We start from the raw sequence: 20,737 nt of genomic DNA, 5'->3' as shown, positions 1-20,737 counted from the left end.
TTCTTTCTTTCTTTCTTTCTTTCTTTCTTTCTTTCTTTCTTTCTTTCTTTCTTTCTTTCTTTCTATCTTTTGGCTCTTTGTATAACTATTCAGAGAAAAGAACTTATTTTCTGAATGTCTTTGTCTTAGAAATCAAGTATACCTTCACATGATAACTTACTGCTCTTCAGGAGCTTTTTTAAAATATTCTTTTGGTTTTGAGAAGTCATATTGTTGGAATAACTTGTTAGTTTCCCAAGATGATCATTCTGAAGGGCACTCTGAAGAAAAGCTCTTGAATCTGTATTAATAATAATAATAAAAAGCAATCCTTTCTTCATAATCACACACCTGACATGCTCATATATGACTTATCTCTACAACAAAATTGGATAGTGCTCAGAATTTGGATGGCAACATTTTTATTGAATTCCTGCCATGTGTAACAGCCTTTGTTGCCAGAAGGGATGTGGTGTTACGTACGGGCCTGTCCTTGTGGAACTTAGAGTCTGTGACTTCAAGTACTCATGATAGGAGGTGGAAAGTGACATACACAACAGCATGTTTTCCAGGCTAGTCCCATGAGAATATCCTATCAGAACTGGTATTGAATAAATATTTATTGAGTAAATCATACAGCTCTCCATCCATGAAGTCAGTGTTGTAACAGAGAAGATATCTGCTAGTGTTGGGGTGTTTTGAGGCCTCTGTTCTCTAAGGATACTGTTGCGGAGTTGGTGTGTGCCTTCAGAGGTGTTTGCTCATTCCCCTTTTTCTTAAGTGAAGGGATAGGTCTATTTTTCTGAAAAAGATTTTATTGAGAGTACTTCAGCATACTTTTGTTGCTCTGCCCTTCGACTTTTCAGTGCCAGCACACCTGTTAAATGTGTGGCTTTTCACAGAAGCCCTTGTTTTGGCAGGAGGAATACTCTGTGCAGTTGCGAACACCTGCCCTTGTGCCAACTAGTTGCCTTCCTTTCAGGTAAGGAAGACAGCTCAGTGGTGTTTGCTGCATGTGTATATTTGCAGTGTCTGGCAATCTGAGATGCTATGACTCTGTGACAAAACAAATACTGTCACAAGTAATCCTCTGTATTTATAACTTTCTTTTTAAAAGAGATTTTTGCTTTAGGGTACATGTGCTTGCTGGAGAGACAGAGAGACAGAAAGCGAGAAATCACACACCCCAGGGGGAGGGCCATATCGCAGTCCCTTCTCCTGTTTTCTCCTCTCGGGATTTTGGACACACACACACACACACACACACACACACACACACATGCACACCCTAGTCTGGCATCAGTTTTAAGCCGCTGGGTCCAGGACTTGAACTGTAGTTGACTACGTGGGGGTTCTGTAACATAACCATTATACCATCTACTTGTCCCAGATCTCTCTTTTTGAAGAGTTATTTAACTTATTATTATTATTAATTCACCAGAGAGATAGAGGGGAGAGGGAAAGTGAGAAAGCAGGTCTCCAGATCCAGGACTCAAATCGTTTTCAGCCGTGTGAGTGTCTAGCACCTCAACCACCATACCACCTGCCACCTCTATAAATCTCTTTATGGTTATAGAAAAGGTTCTTGTTTTTGCAAGTGAAATTTAAATGCTTCCTTTTAATTTTGTAATTTTTTTCTGATCAACATACTTTTTCTTGTTTAAATTTTAGCAGAGGTTGAGTGCACTCACCAAAGAGAGAGGGAAAATTGAAAAATCGCCTCCCATGGGGAATGTTGATACCACAATTCCTTTTCCATGTCTCCTTCCTATTGGGATTTTACGCACACATGCCCAGGTGCCCACTATGTTTCTCTAGCCTCTGAGTCCAGCCTTGAACAATGCAGTGTCAGCCATGTGGGATCCAGCCACCTTAACCTCCGTGCCATAGGCTGGCCAGTGATTAATATACTTAAAGTGGTGACTTGATGTTAATGTTGCTGAGACTAAATGTATCAGAAATTTAACACTTACAAGAATCCCATGGTATTAGGGGAGTACTAGGTCTGTATTAGAGTGTAAACACTTATTCATAGATGCCTTACTTTCACATTTCCTGTTCACCTTAGTATAAAATAAGTACTCTGAATATATCTAGAGGAAATAAGTGAAGATTAATGTAGCTCACTTGATTAGAGATGCTCCTCAGTTACATTTCTTTTAATCTCAGTATCTTTATTTTAAGACCTGGTAGGTGCTGTCAATAGAGTGATGTACCAGATAAAACTTTTAAAAATCTTGCTGTAATGATTTATTAACTAGACTTTGCCCTGTGTTCTTTCTCTAGAAGAAACCAGTGACAAGAAAATCTGGTGTTATGGGTCTTTGTAAAAATAAATATGACTGGGGAAAAAAACCTTCTAGGACCATTCTTAGGAAAATATTCAATCCAGCTTTCACATTCTCTATACTTGGAAATGGTTTTGGAGGAGCAGGAAGGTGACCGAAGTGACCGGCTGTGTTCTGTATCTCAGAGGAAGCACAGACTTATTTTATCTGCCGTGGATTTACAAAGAAGGATGAGATGTTAATATAGTTTGGGGTTACTTCAAATATGAATCAAAATCTGAAATTAGTAATGACATATTTACCTTTATCATCATTATTGTTATTTTAAATGCTAGAGGGCTCATGCATGTGAGAGAGAGAGAGAGAGAGAGAGAGAGGGCCCCTCCCCTCCAGTTGGGCCTGATCACACCACAGTTTCCTTTCCTCCAGTGCTCCTTCCCATCAGGATCCTGGGCATGTGTGCACATGTGCCTGACATGTTTTTCAAGCCACTTGGGGCTGGACTTTGAACTACAGTTAGTCATGTGGGATCCAGCTCCCTCCACACTACGCTTAAACCACTACACTAAAGGCTTGGCCCCATCATTATTAGTAGCAGCTAACGGTTAAATTATGTACCAGGCTCTCTTCTGAGCACTTTACCTGCACTGTCTCTATGTAAAATTAAGGCTCCAGGGATGAGAGGACTCATTTTATAAGTGAAGAAAGAAAAGAGAAGCTCAAAATGGTTTAAGTATTTTGACCAAGATCATATTGTGCTATTAAGTAACAAGACTAGAATTTGAACTCAGATCTTTTCTCTGATGTCTAGTTCCTAACCACTGTTCTATAATATTTTCTTAGTTGAGTATTACCATTTTTCTTTAGTTATTTATTTTAATTGCTAGAGGGAGCATGCACTCATTGGAGAGAGATAGGGAGAGGGGGAAAGCACCCCCTCATGGGACATGATCATCCCATAATCCCTTCTCCTCCATCTGTCCACCCCATCAGGACCTTGGGCATGCATACACATGTACCTTGTGTATTTTTCAAGCCAGTGGGATCAGGGCTCAAACTGTGGTCAGCCACATGGGATCTGGCTCCCTTACCCATGAGACTATGGGGCTGGCCCAAGTATTCTGTTTCTCATTTTTTTTTAAAATAATACTTCTTTCTTTCATGAGAGAGGTTAAGAGAGGAGCACCTTTGACAGGATCTTCATGCTGCGATGTTCTTCCCAACCCTGTAGCCATCCGGGTTACACACACAGACACACACACACACACACACACACACACACAGTTTTTAAAAAATTATTTAACTTAATTTATTATTATTATTAGTCCTTGCTATAAGTCATGTGTGCTCACCCTAGAGAAGCAGACAGAGAGAGAGAACGAGAGAGGGAAAATGAAAAAGCTGGTTGCCAGGTCTTGAACCATGGTTGGCCATGTAGGAGTCCAGCATCTCAACCACCATGTCACCTGCTGGCCCTGGACCTGCATTTCTAAGCCAAGAAATTAATCTTGTAGCAGGCAATTTTTATTTTAAAAGCACAGTGTTGTCTTTTCTTTCTTTCTTTTTTTTTTTTTTTTGGAGAGATTTTCACTGTAGGGTGCGTGCGCTCGCCAGACAGACAGAGAGACATAGAGACAGAAAGCGAGAAATCACCCCCCAGGAGGGATGGTCACGCCGCAATCCCTTCTCCTGCATTCTCCTCTCGGGATCTTGGGCACGCACGCACACGTGCCCGGCGTGAGTTTTAAGCCACCGGGTCCGGGACACTAACCGCGGTCGACTACGTGGGAGTCCAGCGACATAACCATTACGCTAACTGCTGGTTCCCAAAAGCACAGTGTTGTCTTAAATGAAAAAAAGGAAAATACATTTATCAAGCAAAATTACTTTGATGGTACGTATTTGTAAAATACCAAGTATTTCAGAAAGCACTCTCTGTGCCCTTTTAAACACTTCACAACCATATGATAGGATGGGAAATGTAAACCGATGAAATAGTTTCATACTTTAGCACATTTTTTGAAGAAAATACAACTTGCACCCCCATGACCTTATAAAGTAATGAGAAGACTGCATGGGAGTGAAGGGAAAAGCGAGGAGAATTTATTATTTTAGCAGTGGTTATTTGGCTTCAGTGGCCTGACTAAGGAGTTACTGTTGTTTTTCAAGAAAGCCAACCTTCCTCTTTGATACCGTGGAGATCTCATCTCATTGACTGGAACTGGAGCCCTAGTGCTTAGAAGGATTTCCTTTCAGCTTAGATTTAATCCTTTTAAGCTCCTAGGTGCAGGGATAAATGTTGCATTTCAAGGTAGCATTTTACCACATTGAATTTGTTTGACAAATGATTCAGTCACTTTCTGCCATATTCTTAAATATTGCTGTGTACATCATGTTTCTAGGTAGGTGAGCTCGTGAAACAATATGAAGAGGAGAAAATAGCCTTTTAAGGAAATTGGCCCACAGAAAGGATGGCCTTCTTGGACAATCCAACTATCATTCTAGCTCATATTCGACAGTCCCATGTGACCAGTGATGACACGGGAATGTGTGAGATGGTTCTCATTGATCATGATGTTGACCTAGAGAAGATTCATCCTCCTTCAATGCCCGGAGACAGTGGGTCAGAAATTCAGGGAAGCAATGGTGAGACTCAGGGCTATGTATATGCCCAGTCAGTCGATATTACCTCAAGTTGGGACTTTGGTATTAGAAGACGCTCAAACACAGGTAAACATTATCTTCTAGTCATGTCTTCTGAGCTCGAAATCAGTAAACAATCATATGGAATAATGCATAATGTTGGGCTAGGTTTAATGGTTTTTATAGGAACATTGCATGTGTCAGACTGAGTGAACCTGGGCAACGTTTCCATCTCCGTGACTGTGAGTGGAGATGGCATCTGGAATGATGTTCTGTCTAGAAGAAATAGAAGAATAGGTGAGAAAGTTGGCTAGGAGAGATGTGTTGAATATTATCTTTTTTAAAAAAATCATTACATGGAAAGGAAAGTAGACCTGTTTTTGGTGATTTCACAAAGCAATATTAGCCTCGGGAGCAAGACCGCCTAGAAGCAAGTTTCAGGTTGGCATTACCACCTGGAGGCAGGTTTCCGGTTGGCATAATAAAGAACCTTTATTAGGGGAAGCTGACCAGTCAGGAAGTGCAGGCCACCCCTGCCCGAGACAGTTCTTCCCTGGGGGAAATTGTAGAGGATGGAGGAATGTGGGAAATGATTAGGGTTGATTTTAATAGGAATTCCTTCATAGCATGTGAGATTAGAAGTGGCCCTGTTTTTGATACTTTACCTTTATTTTTTAAGTTGATCATTACTCTTTGATCTTTATGGTTTGAAAGTGCTCAACTTTGGCATATGTTTACCTGTTATGTTTTAAAAGCTTACCATCTCCCCCTGCCCAGCTTATATATTTTGGTGACCTTTCAAAGGGAATGTGATGAACTAGGGCCTTAGACAGATACAGTATTTAGAATACATATTGTAGTTCTAATATGACAGGGTATTCTAGGAGATCATTTTTTTTTAGATGATTAGAAAATATCACCTCTAACTCAGAAGGAGTAACCTCCTAACCCCCAGGAGAGGTAATGGCAGGTGGTGTAGTAAGCAGAACATTGAACATATTTGCATATTTACTCTCCTGGTCAAATGTAAGATGTACATAAAGAAGTGTTGGAGGTAGAGCTGGGTACAATTTACAGTGAAAGGCACATTAAGGTTTTGTTCAGGATTCAGCATCCGTGCCATCAAAAAGAATAATTTGCTCTCATGATGAAAATAATTAATAGCATTTCCCAGTATCTAAAGGAAGTTTTATCAAAATAGGATTTGAGTGAAGGTTTGAATGTAATTTAGAATCATTGATTCTCGGTTTTCTAGTTGAAACTGACTCCTTGCAAGTTATTGAGATGATATCTTATGTGACAGGTTGAATGGATTTCAGTAGGAGAATGCTGCTAAATTGAGAGCTTTACGATTATATTACTTTGGCTGTACCCTTCACATTTATTAATTGCAATTGAATGTATTTTTCTTCAATGGAATTTTAGATATAGCGACATCGTCAGAATGCTTTTGCCGGCATAGTTTACATTTTTGGCAAGATTATTCTCAGTGTTTCCCTACCATAGTGCTAAGGCAGGAGTATGTGATTTCCTACTTGGAAAGTGGTTGAAAAAGAAATTTGTTTTATTTGCTTCTTATTAGCCACGTGCCAGGACAGGAAGTTGAAGATTAGCAAGAGAAAGCTAATTTTAAGAGATGGCATCTGCCGTGCCCTTCTTGCCTGTTGTGGTGTCTCTGCACAGTAATTGCAAATGGATGCTGGACGGCATTTCTTTATAGGGTCAGCAAACTGATTTTTACAGGTTGATCAGCCAGTGGCAGTGTAATTACAAACGAATAATTTTAGGTGACTCTTCTTGGAATTTCTTTAGGTAGCACTTGCATGCTAATAATTAATTGAGATTGTGGCTTGTCCTAGTGACCAAGGAATTTACTTTTTAATCCTCTCAGCGTATCTTAAAATTTTGTAAAAGAAAAATTGTTCTTTTTAAGATTTGACTAATGTTACAAAGATACAAATCATTTATTTTACTACCTATAAACTGTTTCAGCCCACTGAAGAAAAGCTATGCTAATTTATATAGCTTTGACATTTTATAATTTTCATGATTTTTAGATAAAGGATTTTATATTTAAAACTTTAATAGTCTAGTCTGAGTTCATTTATCTTTAATTTTTGAAACGGGTAGAGTAATTCATAACAGTAATTTTATTCCTGTAATGTAATATTCACTTCAGTTCATTTGTGCATTAAAATTCCTTTAAGACCGTTATTAATGATTTATATAATGAAATGTCATATTAATCACAGAAGTTTTCACATTTTATTATTCTCTTCCATGTTAATACTATCTTTATGATCTCTATTAATGTTTTATATCCTCTAATTTCAATTATAAATCAAGAATATTTTCATGTTTTTGTTGGTATTTGCTTTTCAGGGGTGCCACCTTTAAAATTTTATGACTTTTTTTCTACATATGCAATATAAAACATCTTTATTCATATAAAGGTAGTTAATTATGTCTTTGTTTATAGTAAACTTTCATTGACAAACTTATAGTTATAATATTTCTTTTCAAGCTCAAAGATTAGAACGACTCCGAAAAGAGAGACAAAACCAGATCAAATGCAAAAATATTCAGTGGAAAGAAAGAAATTCTAAGCAATCAGGTAAATGGAAATCATTTTAATTCTTAATTTGAGACTTACATATTTAGCTTATATTATTAAATAAGAGCTTTTATTTTTAATTCATCCTTTTATGTCCTCTGGGCAGAGAACCTCTTGTGTTTTGAGCTTTGAGCTCTTTCAGTTGTATGCCTTGGCCCTGTGAAGCTTTGTCTCCTTAAGGTCTTGTCTTTTTGGCCATTCTTCTCTCTGGGTCACAGGGATGATGTGTGCAGGGGACATTTTGTACAAACTGTCATGCCAGTACCTTCATTAGGGACAAATAGTAGTACTGTATGATTTTTTTTTTTTTTTTTTTTTTTTGACGGACCTTTGGGTTATAGATTCTTCTTGGCAGCTCCAACCTGGACGTTCACTTGACTCATTAGTGGTTCTAATATCAGTCTTTTTTGCATATATGCTAATTTCTTAGCCTTTAGCTTAAAACCTATTACATTGCTGGTATTATTAGCATTTGCTCTATGTGTTATATGGTATATGTTAGGCTGGCTATATTACGTATTTTGAAAGCTTCAATCTCAGCAATAAGAGAAGATTTTTTTTTTAATTTCAAAAGTAAAATAATATTAACATATTTTACAATCATGCTTCCTAGACTTTTTCTTTGTTTTCTCCTTTTAAAAAAGTGTCTGCAGTCTGTCTCCTGTCCTCCAGCATCTCCCTCTATCATCACGGCATGCAATAGATGCCTGATAGATATTTGTTGACTGGCTTCGTTGCCACACAATGATTGTAAGACTAACAATATTAATAATTATTACATTAACAGCAGTACCTACCTACTGTTGTACGAGGCACTTTAAATGCATTACCACAACTGCAGTGATCTTGCAAGGTGTAGGTGTTATTGCTGTCATTTACAGATGAGATAAAGGCTCATCTGTAATTTGATTAACTTGCAGAAACCACAGAAGGTGGTATTGTGATAATGCCATGTTTTGTATCCAGCTCTGTCTGTACATAAAGGCTGGCCTTTTAGTGCTAATCCGTAATGAAAGTGCTTCTTGCTCTCTCTTACTAAGATACGGAGTCAAAATATCCTCAGTAGGTATATTTTCTTAGTGATCGTTTCCAAATGATTACTCTGTGGAACTAGAAATGCCATTCACTTCTTCTTCTTCTTCCTTGTACCTCACCTTATGACTCCCTGCAGTTCTTTTTGAATTTCTCTTTAGTTTTGTTCTTGATACTTAAAAAATTCTCACTAGGCTGACCTCTTCCGTTGACATAGTTTATACTTCTTTCTGTTATATTTAACACAAACTGAAAATACTTTTCATTATTTCCTTGATCACATCCTTCAAACTTTTAATATATCTTAATACAGTTCCTCTTGCCTCTTAATCCACACATACAGAGCTGATTTATCTAAGCTCCTCTAACTATCCAACTACGCTTTGTTTGCTTTCTTCACATCCATATCCTAAAAAATTTTAAAGAAATATACAAATAAACAATAGGGTGAGTAGAACATCTCAAATATAAGTACATTAACCCCTTTTACAATGTAAGAAGTAAAATTGTCCAGCTTACATTTTATAACTTTTTTTTTTAGTTTAAAGTATTTTAATAGCAACTTATAGGAACAGCATGAAGACAGACAACATTACCAGAGAGCACATGTACATGCATGAGAAAGAGAGATTGAGAGAGAAAGCACCCCTCAACAGGGCCTGGACACACCGCAATCTTTTTTCCTCTAGTTCTCCATCTAGTGAGGATTTGGGCATATATTCATGTGCCCAGCATGTTTTTCAAGCCACCAGGGCCAGAGCTCAAATTCGTTTGGCCGTGTAGGAATCAGCTTCCTTTGCTCAGAACTTACCCTCTGTGTTGTGGAGCCAGCCCATTCCGCTTAAATTTTGATATATTTACTAAAGAGGTTTTTTGCTCCTTACCTACTCATTCCTTGAAATCTAACCCACTTTAACTTCTGTTCACTGCTTCACAGAATATGCTAGAAAAATGGATAGTGCCCCTTTTGCTTTTATTTGTAGCCATCTTTCCATTATACATGTATACGTCTTGTTCCTTCGGTTTCCTTTTCTTTCTTTCCTGTTTCTCACACATTTCAGCAATTGACCCTGTGATCTTATTTTTGGAGATGGTTCTTAATGTGCCTGTCTACACCTTGAGATGTTGACCCTGGTTCTGGTCAGAGCAGCGGCCTGTGTAGTGAGTGGTTCGAGTGAACCCCTCAATGCACAAAGGCATGCCTTTGTATTGTTCTTAGCCTGGGCTCCATCATAAACCACAGCCTGGCACTCTGGTACCCTGAAGCATAGTGGACAAGTGGGTCAGCAGTCTACTAAACAACCTCCGGGCAAACCGAGCAGCGTCCTATTTTTACACATTTCTTAAACTCTTTTTTTGAAAAATGCCACATCTAAAATCTTTTGATCTTCAGTGAGAATTTTGGTAAATAACGATTTATTTATTTTCTTATTCTTTTTTTCTTATTTATATTCTTGGGGTGTATTTTTGTTTTTGTTTTTTAAATTGCATGCACTCTCCAGAGAGAGGTGGAGAGACAGAGAGAGGGAGAAAACACCGCCTCCCCCCTGTGCCATGGGACATGATCGCATAACAATCCCCTGTCCTTTATTTCTCTGTTGAGATATGGGGTGTATATACATATGTGCTGGGGCTGGGATTTGAACTGTGGTTTGTTCATGTAGGATCTGGCTCCCTTTTATAGGGCCAACCCTCTACTATTTATGTTTTATTTAAATTTTTTCTCCTGCCTTTTAAAAAAATCTTTGTTTTATTTTATTCTCCACTTGAAGAATCATCAGCAGTGTGATGACTTACTGATCTATATGCCATGAAATCACATGATAAATGAAATACCTTAGAGTAAGAGTCTTTCCGTATTCTTGTAACTAAAACTGTATGAATAGGTGTGAATACAGTGTCATCAGAAATGTGCTTTGCCAGGAATAATGTCATACCAAGATCTAGGTTGTTTTTGTTTTTTTTTAATCTTTTTTTTTTTTTTTGGAGAGGTTTTTGCTATATGACAGAGACAGAGAGACAGAAAGCGAGAAATCACCTCCCAAGGGTGATGGCCACACCACAATCCCTTCTCCTCCATTCTCCTTTCAGGATCTTGGGCACGCACGCACTTGTGCCTAGCATGAGTTTAAGCCACTGGGTCTGGGACTTGAACTGCAGTCGACTACATGGGAGTCCAGCGACATAGCCATTACACCAACTGCTGATCCCTAAGATCCAGGTATTTTTAATTTTATTATTTTTAAATGGTATAGCTTTTTTTTTTTTTTTTTTTTTTTTTTTTTTTAAGAGGGGGCCCGCCAATGTGTTTTTCTTTTTTTTTAAGAGAGAGAGAAAGATTTTTGCTATAGGGCATGTGCACTCTCCAGAGAGACAGAGAGATGTAGAGATAGAAAGCGAGAAATCACGCCCTGGGGGAACAGCCACGCTGCAACCTCTTCTCAGCTAGTCTCCTCTCGGGATTTTGGGCATTCATGCACACATGCCCAGCGTGTTTTAAGCTGCTGGTTCTAGGACTTGAACTGCAATTGACTATATGAGGATCTAGCAACGAAACCATTATGCCATCCGCTGGTACCTGGTATAGTATTTTAATCCTCACATAATCAGTTATGACTCTCATTCATTGAGTCATTTAATAAGCACTTTTAATGTAACTGTTGTATACCTAATGACTCTATGCTAGGTTCTTGGAGGAACATGATTCTTGTCCTCAAGAAGTTCAAGGCCAAGGGACCAGCACTTTGCGTAATGTTGCTGGACTCCCACGTAGTCGACTGCGGTTCGAGTCCTGGACCCGGTGGCTTAAACTCACGCTGGGCACGTGTGCGTGTGTGCCCAAGATCCCGAGAGGAGAATGGAGGAGAAGGGATTGTGGCGTAGCCATCCCCCTGGGGGGTGATTTCTCGCTTTCTATCTCTCTATCTTTCTCTGTCTGTCTGGCGAGCGCACGTGCCCTATAGCAAAAACCTCTCCAAAAAAAAAAAGTTCAAGGTCTAATTGGAAGATAAGGCTTTTTACACATGATGTTAAATAATAACTCAAACAATAATCTAGTTTATATCAGTTATTCATACATATTACTTAAGTTTTATTTTTGTAACTTCTATTATTGGCTTTTTAAAATAGTTATTCTTGGCTCACCCCTGGTAGCATGTGTTAGATTTTGCTGGCCAGTAAGCTGAGACCACATGGGAGGCCCAAGTTGGATTCCTGGTCCACCCCAAAAAACCGGGCTTGTGTGCATCTGTAATCCTAGCTACTCAGGAGACTGAGGCCAGAGGATCACAATACAGTGAGACCCTTTTTGTAAAAAGAAAAAGGAAAAAATTATTTCTTTGTTTTTTTCCCTAGAGATATTTTTTGTCATGTGACATGTGCACTCACCGGAGAGTCAAAAACATAGGGATGGAAAGCAAGAAACACCCCACCCGGGGTGGGGGTGGAGTGGGGTGGGGTTGGCCACACTGCAATCCCTTCTCTTCCTTCTCCTCTTGGGATTTTGGGCACGAATGCACATGTGCCCAGCGTGAATTTTCAGCCACCGGGTCTGGGACTCAAACTGCGGTCAACCACGTGGGAGTCTAGCGACGTAACCAATATGTCATCTGCTGGTCTCAAGAAAAAATAATTTCTGAATACAGTGGTTGTATAAAAACGAGAAATGCATTCAAAAGTGCATGTTATAATGACATGACCTGTACATTTCTCGTTCCTACCTATGGAATTCCTGATTCCATAGATGAGAGAGTGGGGTCACAAATCTGTATTATTCTTTTGTTTTCTTTCTTTCTTTCTTTTGTTGTTGTTGCCAGAAGGTGTATGTACTGGTGGGCTGGGGGAGAGGGAGAAAGCATTCCTTTTGGGGTATGGTCATACTGCAATCACTTCTCAACCATTTTTCCATCCTCTCAGGATTTGGGACTCACATGCATACATGCCTGGGATGTTTTTCAAGCTTCTGGGGTCAGGATTCAAACCGCAGTTGCTCCTGTGGTATCTGTCTCCCTCAACCACTGTGCAAGGTGGCTGGCCCTCTTTATTTTTCTAAAGTTCCATGGATAATTCAGATGAGTAACCAACTCTGGAGTATATGATATGCTAACTGCTCAGCTTGTTTCATCTTTGTACAAGTCCAGCAAATTAGTTGTTTATATGCCTATTGCCAGATTACAGGTAAGAACATTAGTTCAGTGACTAAGTAACTTTCCTGAGTTTTAAAATTTGCTGTAGGGCTTGCACACTTGCCATAGAGCAGCAGAGCGAGAGAGAGGAGGTGGGGGGATTAGATAAAACAGCCTGGGGGGTTGGCCACACTGCAGTCTCATCTCCTCTCAGGATTTGGGCATGCATATGCACCTGGTGCATTTTTCAAGCCATGGGATCCAGAACTCGAACTGCATAGTCAGTCATGTGGGATCCAGCCCCCTTAACCACCACATCCCCTGGGACCAGCAGTTAGTGTAATGGCTATCACTGGACTCTCACGTAGTCGACCGCGATTCGAGTCCCGGACCCGGTGGCTTAAACTCACACCGGGCGCGTGTGCATGCGTGCCCAAGATCCTGAGAGGAGAATGGAGAAGGGATTGCAGTGTGACCATCCCCAGTGGGGGATGATTTCTCGCTTTTTGTCTCTCTGTCTCTCTCTGTCTGTCTGGCGAGCGCACGTGCCCTATAGCAAAAACCTCTCCAAAAAAAATTAAAGAAAAAATAAAAAACCCACCACATCCCCTGTTAGCCATTCCTTCCCAAGTTTTTATTCACAAGTAGGAAGTGCCAAGGCCAGTCTGACGGCATACATCTTAGCCTTTCTGCTCATGCGACAGGCAGAAAGGAGCTATTTCCGGAAGCTTTGGCTTCTCGGGGTCTTTAGTGTCCCTTTGTTTCTTCACCTCTCTTCAGGTGTCACCAGGGTTCAGGGAAGTTGCCAAATTCTCTATATTTAAAACAAAAACAAAAACAAAAAAAACCCTAGAAAACCTGAAAAAAAAAAAAGAAAATAAACTGTCAGTAATCTCACATCCAGAGGTAACTGCTGGTGTTAATATTTTAGTGTACTGGATCATGGTGGTGAAGGCCCTGGACTCCAACATGGCTAGCCGCTGTTCGTCCCAGACCTGGCAGCTTTCTTTCTTGCTTTTCCTTTCTGTCTCTGTCTCTCTAGCTCTCTCTGGTGAGTGCACCTGCCCTATAGCAAAGTCTTTAAAAATAATATATGTATTTTAAGCAGTATTCTAATCATATTTTATCTTTTTTGCATATTTTGTGTGCACAAATAATTCATGCATGTAAAGTTTGTGAGTTGGTTCCATATAGATCCTGTACTCTTTTTAAATTAAAGTTATTTCTTAATTTTTTTTTTTTAAGAGTTTTTGTTTTGCTATAGGGCATGTGTGCTCGCCAGACAGACAGAGAGAGACAGAGAGATAGAAAGCGAGAAATCACCCCCCATGGGGGATGGCCACGCCGCAATCCCTTCTCCTCCATTCTCCTCTGGGATCTTGGGCACGCACACATACGCACCTGGCATGAGTTTATGCCACCGGGTCCAGGACTCGAACCATGGTCGACTACGTGGGAATCCAGTGACATACCCATTATGCTAACTGCTGGTTCCCCTATTTCTTAATGTTTTATATTACTGTTGTAAATAGCGTCTTATTGGGGTTTTGTAATCAGATGTGTTGTTTTTTATATCTTTGTTTTGTATTCAGCTACTCATGGAATCCTCATTAGTTCTAATATGCATTCTCATCTTTCTGGACTCTAGAGTATGTGCTTTCTCATAAACCTGAGGATAATTACATTTCCAGGCTGTTTTTCCAGTTTTGTGTTTGTTGGGAACTTGCATTGGTTAACACTGGTTAGGACTTTTCAGCTGCAAACAACAAAAAGTGACCCGAAGGAGAGCTTTAGGTAACGTTTTGGTTAGGGGGCTGGACTCCTGCATGTCCTACTACAGTTTGAGTCTTGGGCCTGGTGACTTGCTTTCTCACTTTCCATCTCTTTCTTTCTCTCTGGTCAAACTAAAAAAAAAAAAAAAAAATTAAACAATTCTTTTTAAAAAGAGAGAGAGAAAAATGTATACATGTGCATTGTGATTGGCTTGGAACCAGGAGGAAGAGCCCTCATCACATCCCAATTTTTTATTTTATTTATTTATTTATTTATTTATTTAGAGAGGTTTTTGATATAGGGCATGTGCACTTGCCAGAAAGACAGAGAGAGAGACAGGAAGCGAGAAATCACCTCCAAGGGGGGGTGGCCACGCTACAATCCCTCCTCCTCCATTTTCCTCTCGGGATCTTGGGCACGCACGCACACACGCCCAGCGTGAGTTTAAGCCACCAGGTCCAGGACTCAAACTGCAGTTGACTACATGGGAGTCCAGCGACATAGCCATTACACTAAGTGCTGGTCCCCCAGTTTTATCTCTACTCATGTGTTCTAATCTGCTCTCTTTTTTCCTACCTTCTGTTCTTTACCCCAAGTTGTTTGTTTGTTTGTTTGTTTGTTTGTTTGTTTTTTAAGAATGTGTGTTAGGATTTGGATAATGGTTTGTCTGGCAATGTTTAATGTTTTGGAATTTGGTGCCTGGAAGTGGTGAAGACTGACGGGCAGTGATTGGATCTTGGCAATAGAGTCCACAGTTCTAGCTCCCTTGAGAAGGGGTTAGCACTGGGGCGAGTTGGTTGTTAGAGAAGAGAGAGAGCTGCCCATAACTGCATACTCCTGCTGTCCTCTGAGCTTCCATTTCCTTGTTGTAGGTTGATCTGATGCCTTGCCTCTGCCTTTGGACCTTCCAGTTGTTGGAATTATAAGTCAGTAAACCGTTCTCTCGTCCTAAATCACACTGTCTCAGTTATATTCTGTTACAGCAGAAAGCTGCGACAGCAGCAGACTAAGCAATACAATAATGTACTAAGACACAAGGACTTGCCATGTTGCTGTCTTCCTGCTTCAGCCTTCCTGCTGGGACAACAGGCACATGTTGCAGTGTCCATCTTTTTATTATTTTTTTAAGAATTATTTTATTTAGCTTTATGTATTTATGTATGTATGTATGCATGTATTTATTTATTTTAATTTTACCAGAGAGGGACAGAAGAAAGAGTGAGAGGAAGTGAGAAAGCAAGCCGCCAAGTCTGGGACTCGAACCACAGTCGTCCATGTGGGAGTCCAGTGCCCTTAACCACCAAACCACCTGCCAGCCCCACAGTATCCATCTTTTTAAGCAGTGTCTCCCTGTGTTACTCAAGCCAGTCTCAAGCTTGCAGTCCTCCTGCCTCAACCTCTTGAGTAGCTGGGATTGCAGGTATGCCCCACTCTGCTCAGCTTTTAAGGAATCTAACCTGGACTCCCATATGGGCTTAGCCTGTCGAGTAGCAGTGTTCAGGCACTACCTAGCTGGGCCAAGAATATATTTTATGCCCTGTGCTGTCCTGGTGTGTATGGTGTTATACTGCATCATGTCAGGAAACATGGGATGTAGTCATGGCTTTTTTGTGATGTTACGATTGATGGTATAATCAGGTATTATCCATCCAGTGTTAGGTTAATCCTGTTAGCTTTCACCCAGTGTCTTTAGTGGCCATTGATAGACATTACCTAGATGCATTATTTCAGTAGGAGTTGCAAAATAGTGATTTCTAATTTTATTTGTCTGCCTTTGTTTATTAACTAGTCTTCATGTAAAGAATTTTCCCTAATGTATTATTTGGTTATTCTCACATATAGCCCCTACAAGAAAGACAGGATAAATGCTTGATTCTTTTTTTGTGTGAACAGTTTTAAGGATTATGAGTTTATTCCTTGACATTCTGTATAGGTAACTAGTGGGGATTTTTCTCCTTTGTATTGTTATGAACTCATGAGTTTTAAAAGCACATTTGATATTTTTTGAATCATTACACTTAGTTTATTTTTTTGTTGTTGCTAAAGTTGTCTCTTTCTGTAGTGAATTCTTCATATTAATTTCTAGGTTTTGTTTAACAACTCTGGTAATCATTCAGCTTTCTTGCTTTCATGTATGACCAGATCGGCTGAGCTTATCTTACACATTTCCTTCTCATCTGGAATTCAGCCATCCGTCCATTATGGAGAGCAGTCTTCCCAGTCCATGGAGTCTTGTTTACTGTTAGTGGTAACTGACGTTCAGGCCACACCTGAGCACTAGGGATACTCACTAGGTTAGTTTTTCCTTGTAGCTTTTTTAGGGGATAGAGCTCAGAAAAACTCTTTTTAAAGAAGAAATATGTTGTAGTTTAATTCTGGTAATACCAGTTCAAATTTATGGTTACAAATTACCTTTTAAATTTTATGTTTATGTACCTTTTCTCTTGTGCTAAAAATTTTGGTTTCTGAATAAAAATGCCAGTGCCACTACTAATAATATGATTACTAAAGGATTTTAAGGTTTATTTTTTAAAACTGCTTTTGAATATATTCCATTAAGGAATGTACAGACAAATCATTATTTGGTAAAATTACTTAAAATAATTTTTCGGGCTGACCCTGCAGTGTAGAAGTTAAGTGCTGTGCACAGAAAGCCAGATCCTGTGTTGTTGACTGTGTTTTGAAACCAGGTCTCTGTTTCTGGAAAAACATACCAGGCATGTGTGCATGTGTGCCCAGCATCCTGATGGGAGGGAGAAATGAAGGAAAGGGATTTCAGTGCTTCCATGTCACATTGGGAGGTGCTTTAACTCTCTCTAGTGAGTTCACACACCGTTTGGCCAATACAAAATAAATAAATAAAAATAGTAATTTCTCACTATGTAGTTAAACTGCTAACTCAATATTATACTTAAATTTGTTTATTTCATTTTGTTTTGAGAGATTGTATTTTTAATTTTCTTTTATAATTATATAAAACATTTATATAGTTGCAAAGTCAAAACATAAAATGAGATAAAGTCTGAGAAATCTAGCTTCAATTTATGTCCCTTCCACTCTTCTTATAGATAGTCACTTTAAGAAAGGTCCTGGTTTTATTGTCTGTTTAAAACTCTCTCTATATATGTTTATATTCCTATCCTTCTCTTTTTAGATTAATGATAGCGTACTTTTTCACTTAGCAATACATCCTAAGGATTATTTTAGAGCAATATATAGAGGTAGATTTTATTCCTATTACAACCACGTAATACTCTCTGATGAGGGTATACCATAGTTTAGCCAACCAGTCTCCTATTGAGGAATATTTGTATATCTTTTATCATTAATGTATTTGGGGCCAGCAGGTAGCATGGTGGTTAAGATGCTGGACTCCACATGGTTGACCGCAGTTCGAATCCTGGATCCTGGTGGCTTATTTTCTCACTTTCTTTTTCTCTCTCTTTGGTCAAATTAAAATATAAAATAAACAATTATTGGGGGACCAGCAGTTAGCCTAATGGCTATGTCACTGGACTCCCATGTAGTCGACCACGGTTCGTGTCCCGGACCCGGTGGCTTAAAACTCACGCCTGGCGCGTGTGCGTGTGTGCCCAAGATCCCGAGAGGAGAATGGAGGAGAAGGGATTGCGGCGTGGCCATCCCCCCGGGGGGTGATTTCTTGCTTTCTGTCTCTCCATCTCTCTCTGTCTGTCTGGCAAGTGCACACGCCCTATAGCAAAAACCTCTAAAAAAAAATTATTGGAAGTAAAATGAATGTGGTTGAGTATCTTCCATTTGTTTAAGACCCATTTACATTTCTGTTTCTCTGGCTGTTTCATATTTCTTGTCCATTTTTCTTTAGTGTTCATTTTTCTGTAGGGTTGTTGGTTCAGTATCTTCTCTACTTTTAGAATATGTATATATTAGGAATACCAGAGGTGTTTATAAAGCTCATGGAAAATGCATGGATGAAAAAACTATGCATTTCAATTTTTTCTTTTAGGTTTTTGCCATAGGCTGTATATGCTCACCAGAGATAGAGAGAGGGAAAGTGAGAAATCACACCCCACCCTCATGGGATGGCCATGCCACAGTCTCCTCTTGGGATTTTAGGCATGCTCGCATACACACCTGGCACGATCTTTCAAGCCACTGGGTCCAGGACCCGGTCTTGTCACACCATGAGCCTCCTTCCCCCAACCTTCCTAGTCAGTCAGGATCTTGGGAATGTGTGCCTGTTGTGTTCCAGGTGAACTTGAGATCCAGTTCTGTGGTTGACCATGTGATTTCCAGTATTGCAGAGCAGTACACTCCTGCCTGTACTACCATGGCAGAACTTTTTTTGCACCAAAAGAATATGGTTCAGTGGCACAGTGTTAACATGCTGCTTAAGTGAAGCTGGGCCTGTATGGAAGATCATGGATTCAATGACCTGGTAGACCTACACATGCTGTAAGCATGCACCCATGATCCTGGTTTGCTAGGTGCGCTAGGGGCTGGGACCATGGCATGAGACTCTGTTAGAGGTGCTTGTTTCTCTCTCTGTCTCTTACTCATGAAATAAATAGATTTCAAACAAGCAAAAAACAAAATTAAACCTATCTTGTACTTTTTTTTTATTTTAGAGAGATTTTTGCTATAGTGTGTGTGTGCTCACCAGAGAGACAGAGAGATAGAAAGTGAGAAATCATCCCCCAGCGGGAACATATGCCCCACATGAGGTTTAAGCCACCAGGTCCAGGATGAACTGCGATTGACTATGTGGAAGTCCAGTGACATAACTATTATGCCATCTGCTGGTCTCCCCATCTTGTACTTCAGTTCCATTTTCCCACAAATTTTTGAAGTCTCTGAATTCTACTTTGCTGTTTGTCTTTTTAATTTCTTTTTGGTGGGAGAGGATAGATTTTTGCCATAGAGTGTGTGCACTTTGCCAGACAGAGAGAGGGAGAAAGTGAGAAATCACCCCCTGTGGGGGATGGCCACTCTGCAGCCCCTTCTCTATTCTTCTCTTGAGATTTTGGGCACTTATGAATATGTGCCTGGTGTATTTTTCAAGATGCCAGGCTTGGAACTCGATCCACAGAGTTGGCAATGTAGTATCCAGTGCCTTGGCTACCATGCCACTTGCCGAACCATTGTTTGTCCTTTAACCTTTTTTCCCAGTAAAAAGTATTTTAATTTATGTGGTTAAATTTATAAAATTTTCAGAACCAGCGGTTGGCGTAATGGCTATGTCACTAGACTCCCATGTAGTCAACTGCAGTTCGAGTCCCAGATCCAGTGGCTTAAACTCACGCCGGGCACGTGTGAGTGTGTGCCCAAGATCCCAAGAGGAGAATGGAGGAGAAGGGATTGTGGCATGCCATCCTCCCGGGGGGTGATTTCTCACTGTCTGTCTCTGTCTGTCTGGCGAGCTTACGTGCCCTATAGCAAAAAGCTCTCCAAAAAAAAAGATCAAATTTTCTTTTTATTCTGAAGTTTGAAACATATATTTATATATATTTCAGGATTTTAGGCACACATGCACAAGTACCTGGTGTGTTTCTCAAGCTGCCTGGACTGGGACTGGAACTGTGTAATTGGCCATGTGGGATCTGGCTGCCCTATCTACCAAGCCATCGAGCTAGCATGGTAACTTATATTTAAAAAGACTCATATTGGCTCCTGTGTTGGAAGGGACAGAGATTGGATGGGGGAAGGCAGGCAAGGGCAGAAACAGGAAGGAAGACCAGTGGCAAAGTGATGATAGTAATATAGCTAGCCCTATTAACTCAGTAGTTAAGGAGCTGGATCCTTTGTGACTGACCATGGTTTGAATCCTGGTCCTTGGAACTTGAAAAACATGCTGTTTACATGCATGTGCAAAATTCTGACAGGAGAAATGGGGGAATAAAGATTAAAGTGCGACTATGCTCCATCGAGGGGTGCTGCTCGTTATCTCTCGCTGGCAAGTACAGGTGCCCTATAGAAAAAAAAAATTTAGGTTAGTCCCATGACCTGGTGGTCAAGGGAACCAGATCATCTGTGACCAACTGTATGGACTGAATCCCAGTCCCACTGGCTTGACAGACACAACAGGCACCTGTACTCCGTGGCCAAAATCCTAACAGAGTGGAGAAATGGAGACGGGACTGCTGCGTGACCGTGTCCCACCGAACTGTGCTTTATTACTCTTCCTCTCTCTCTCTCTCTCTCTCTGGAGAGCACATGCCCCCTCTGGCAAGTTTAAAAATAAATCCAGCTTTGTTTATGACTACCTTTTTTTTTTTTTTTTTTTTAAAGGATTTTTGCTTTAGGGC

General features: G+C 40.0%; 1 protein-coding gene across 6 annotated transcripts in view; it reads left to right on the top strand.

The window, feature by feature from the left end:
- MAPKAP1 (MAPK associated protein 1) overlaps nucleotides 1–20,737 on the top strand; it is a 284,151-nt gene that overhangs the window by 44,460 nt on the left and 218,954 nt on the right. For 4 of the 6 annotated variants that reach the window (XM_027775605.1, XM_006158247.3, XM_027775604.1 and 1 more), the window contains 2 exons: nucleotides 4,670–4,997; nucleotides 7,435–7,524. The exons of the other annotated variants lie outside the window; for them this stretch is intronic. In XM_027775605.1, coding sequence (XP_027631406.1) covers nucleotides 4,739–4,997; nucleotides 7,435–7,524 — 349 coding nt within the window. In that variant the 5' untranslated portion in view covers nucleotides 4,670–4,738. The remainder of the gene's footprint in view (nucleotides 1–4,669; nucleotides 4,998–7,434; nucleotides 7,525–20,737) is intronic. 6 annotated transcript variants of the gene reach the window in all.

Source organism: Tupaia chinensis, unplaced genomic scaffold (assembly GCF_000334495.1).
Source record: "Tupaia chinensis unplaced genomic scaffold, TupChi_1.0 Scaffold000575_1, whole genome shotgun sequence".
NCBI classification, from domain to species: Eukaryota; Metazoa; Chordata; class Mammalia; order Scandentia; family Tupaiidae; genus Tupaia; species Tupaia belangeri.
Note: the sequence above shows the minus strand (reverse complement) of the source record. Positions and strands in the feature narration are given on the sequence as shown.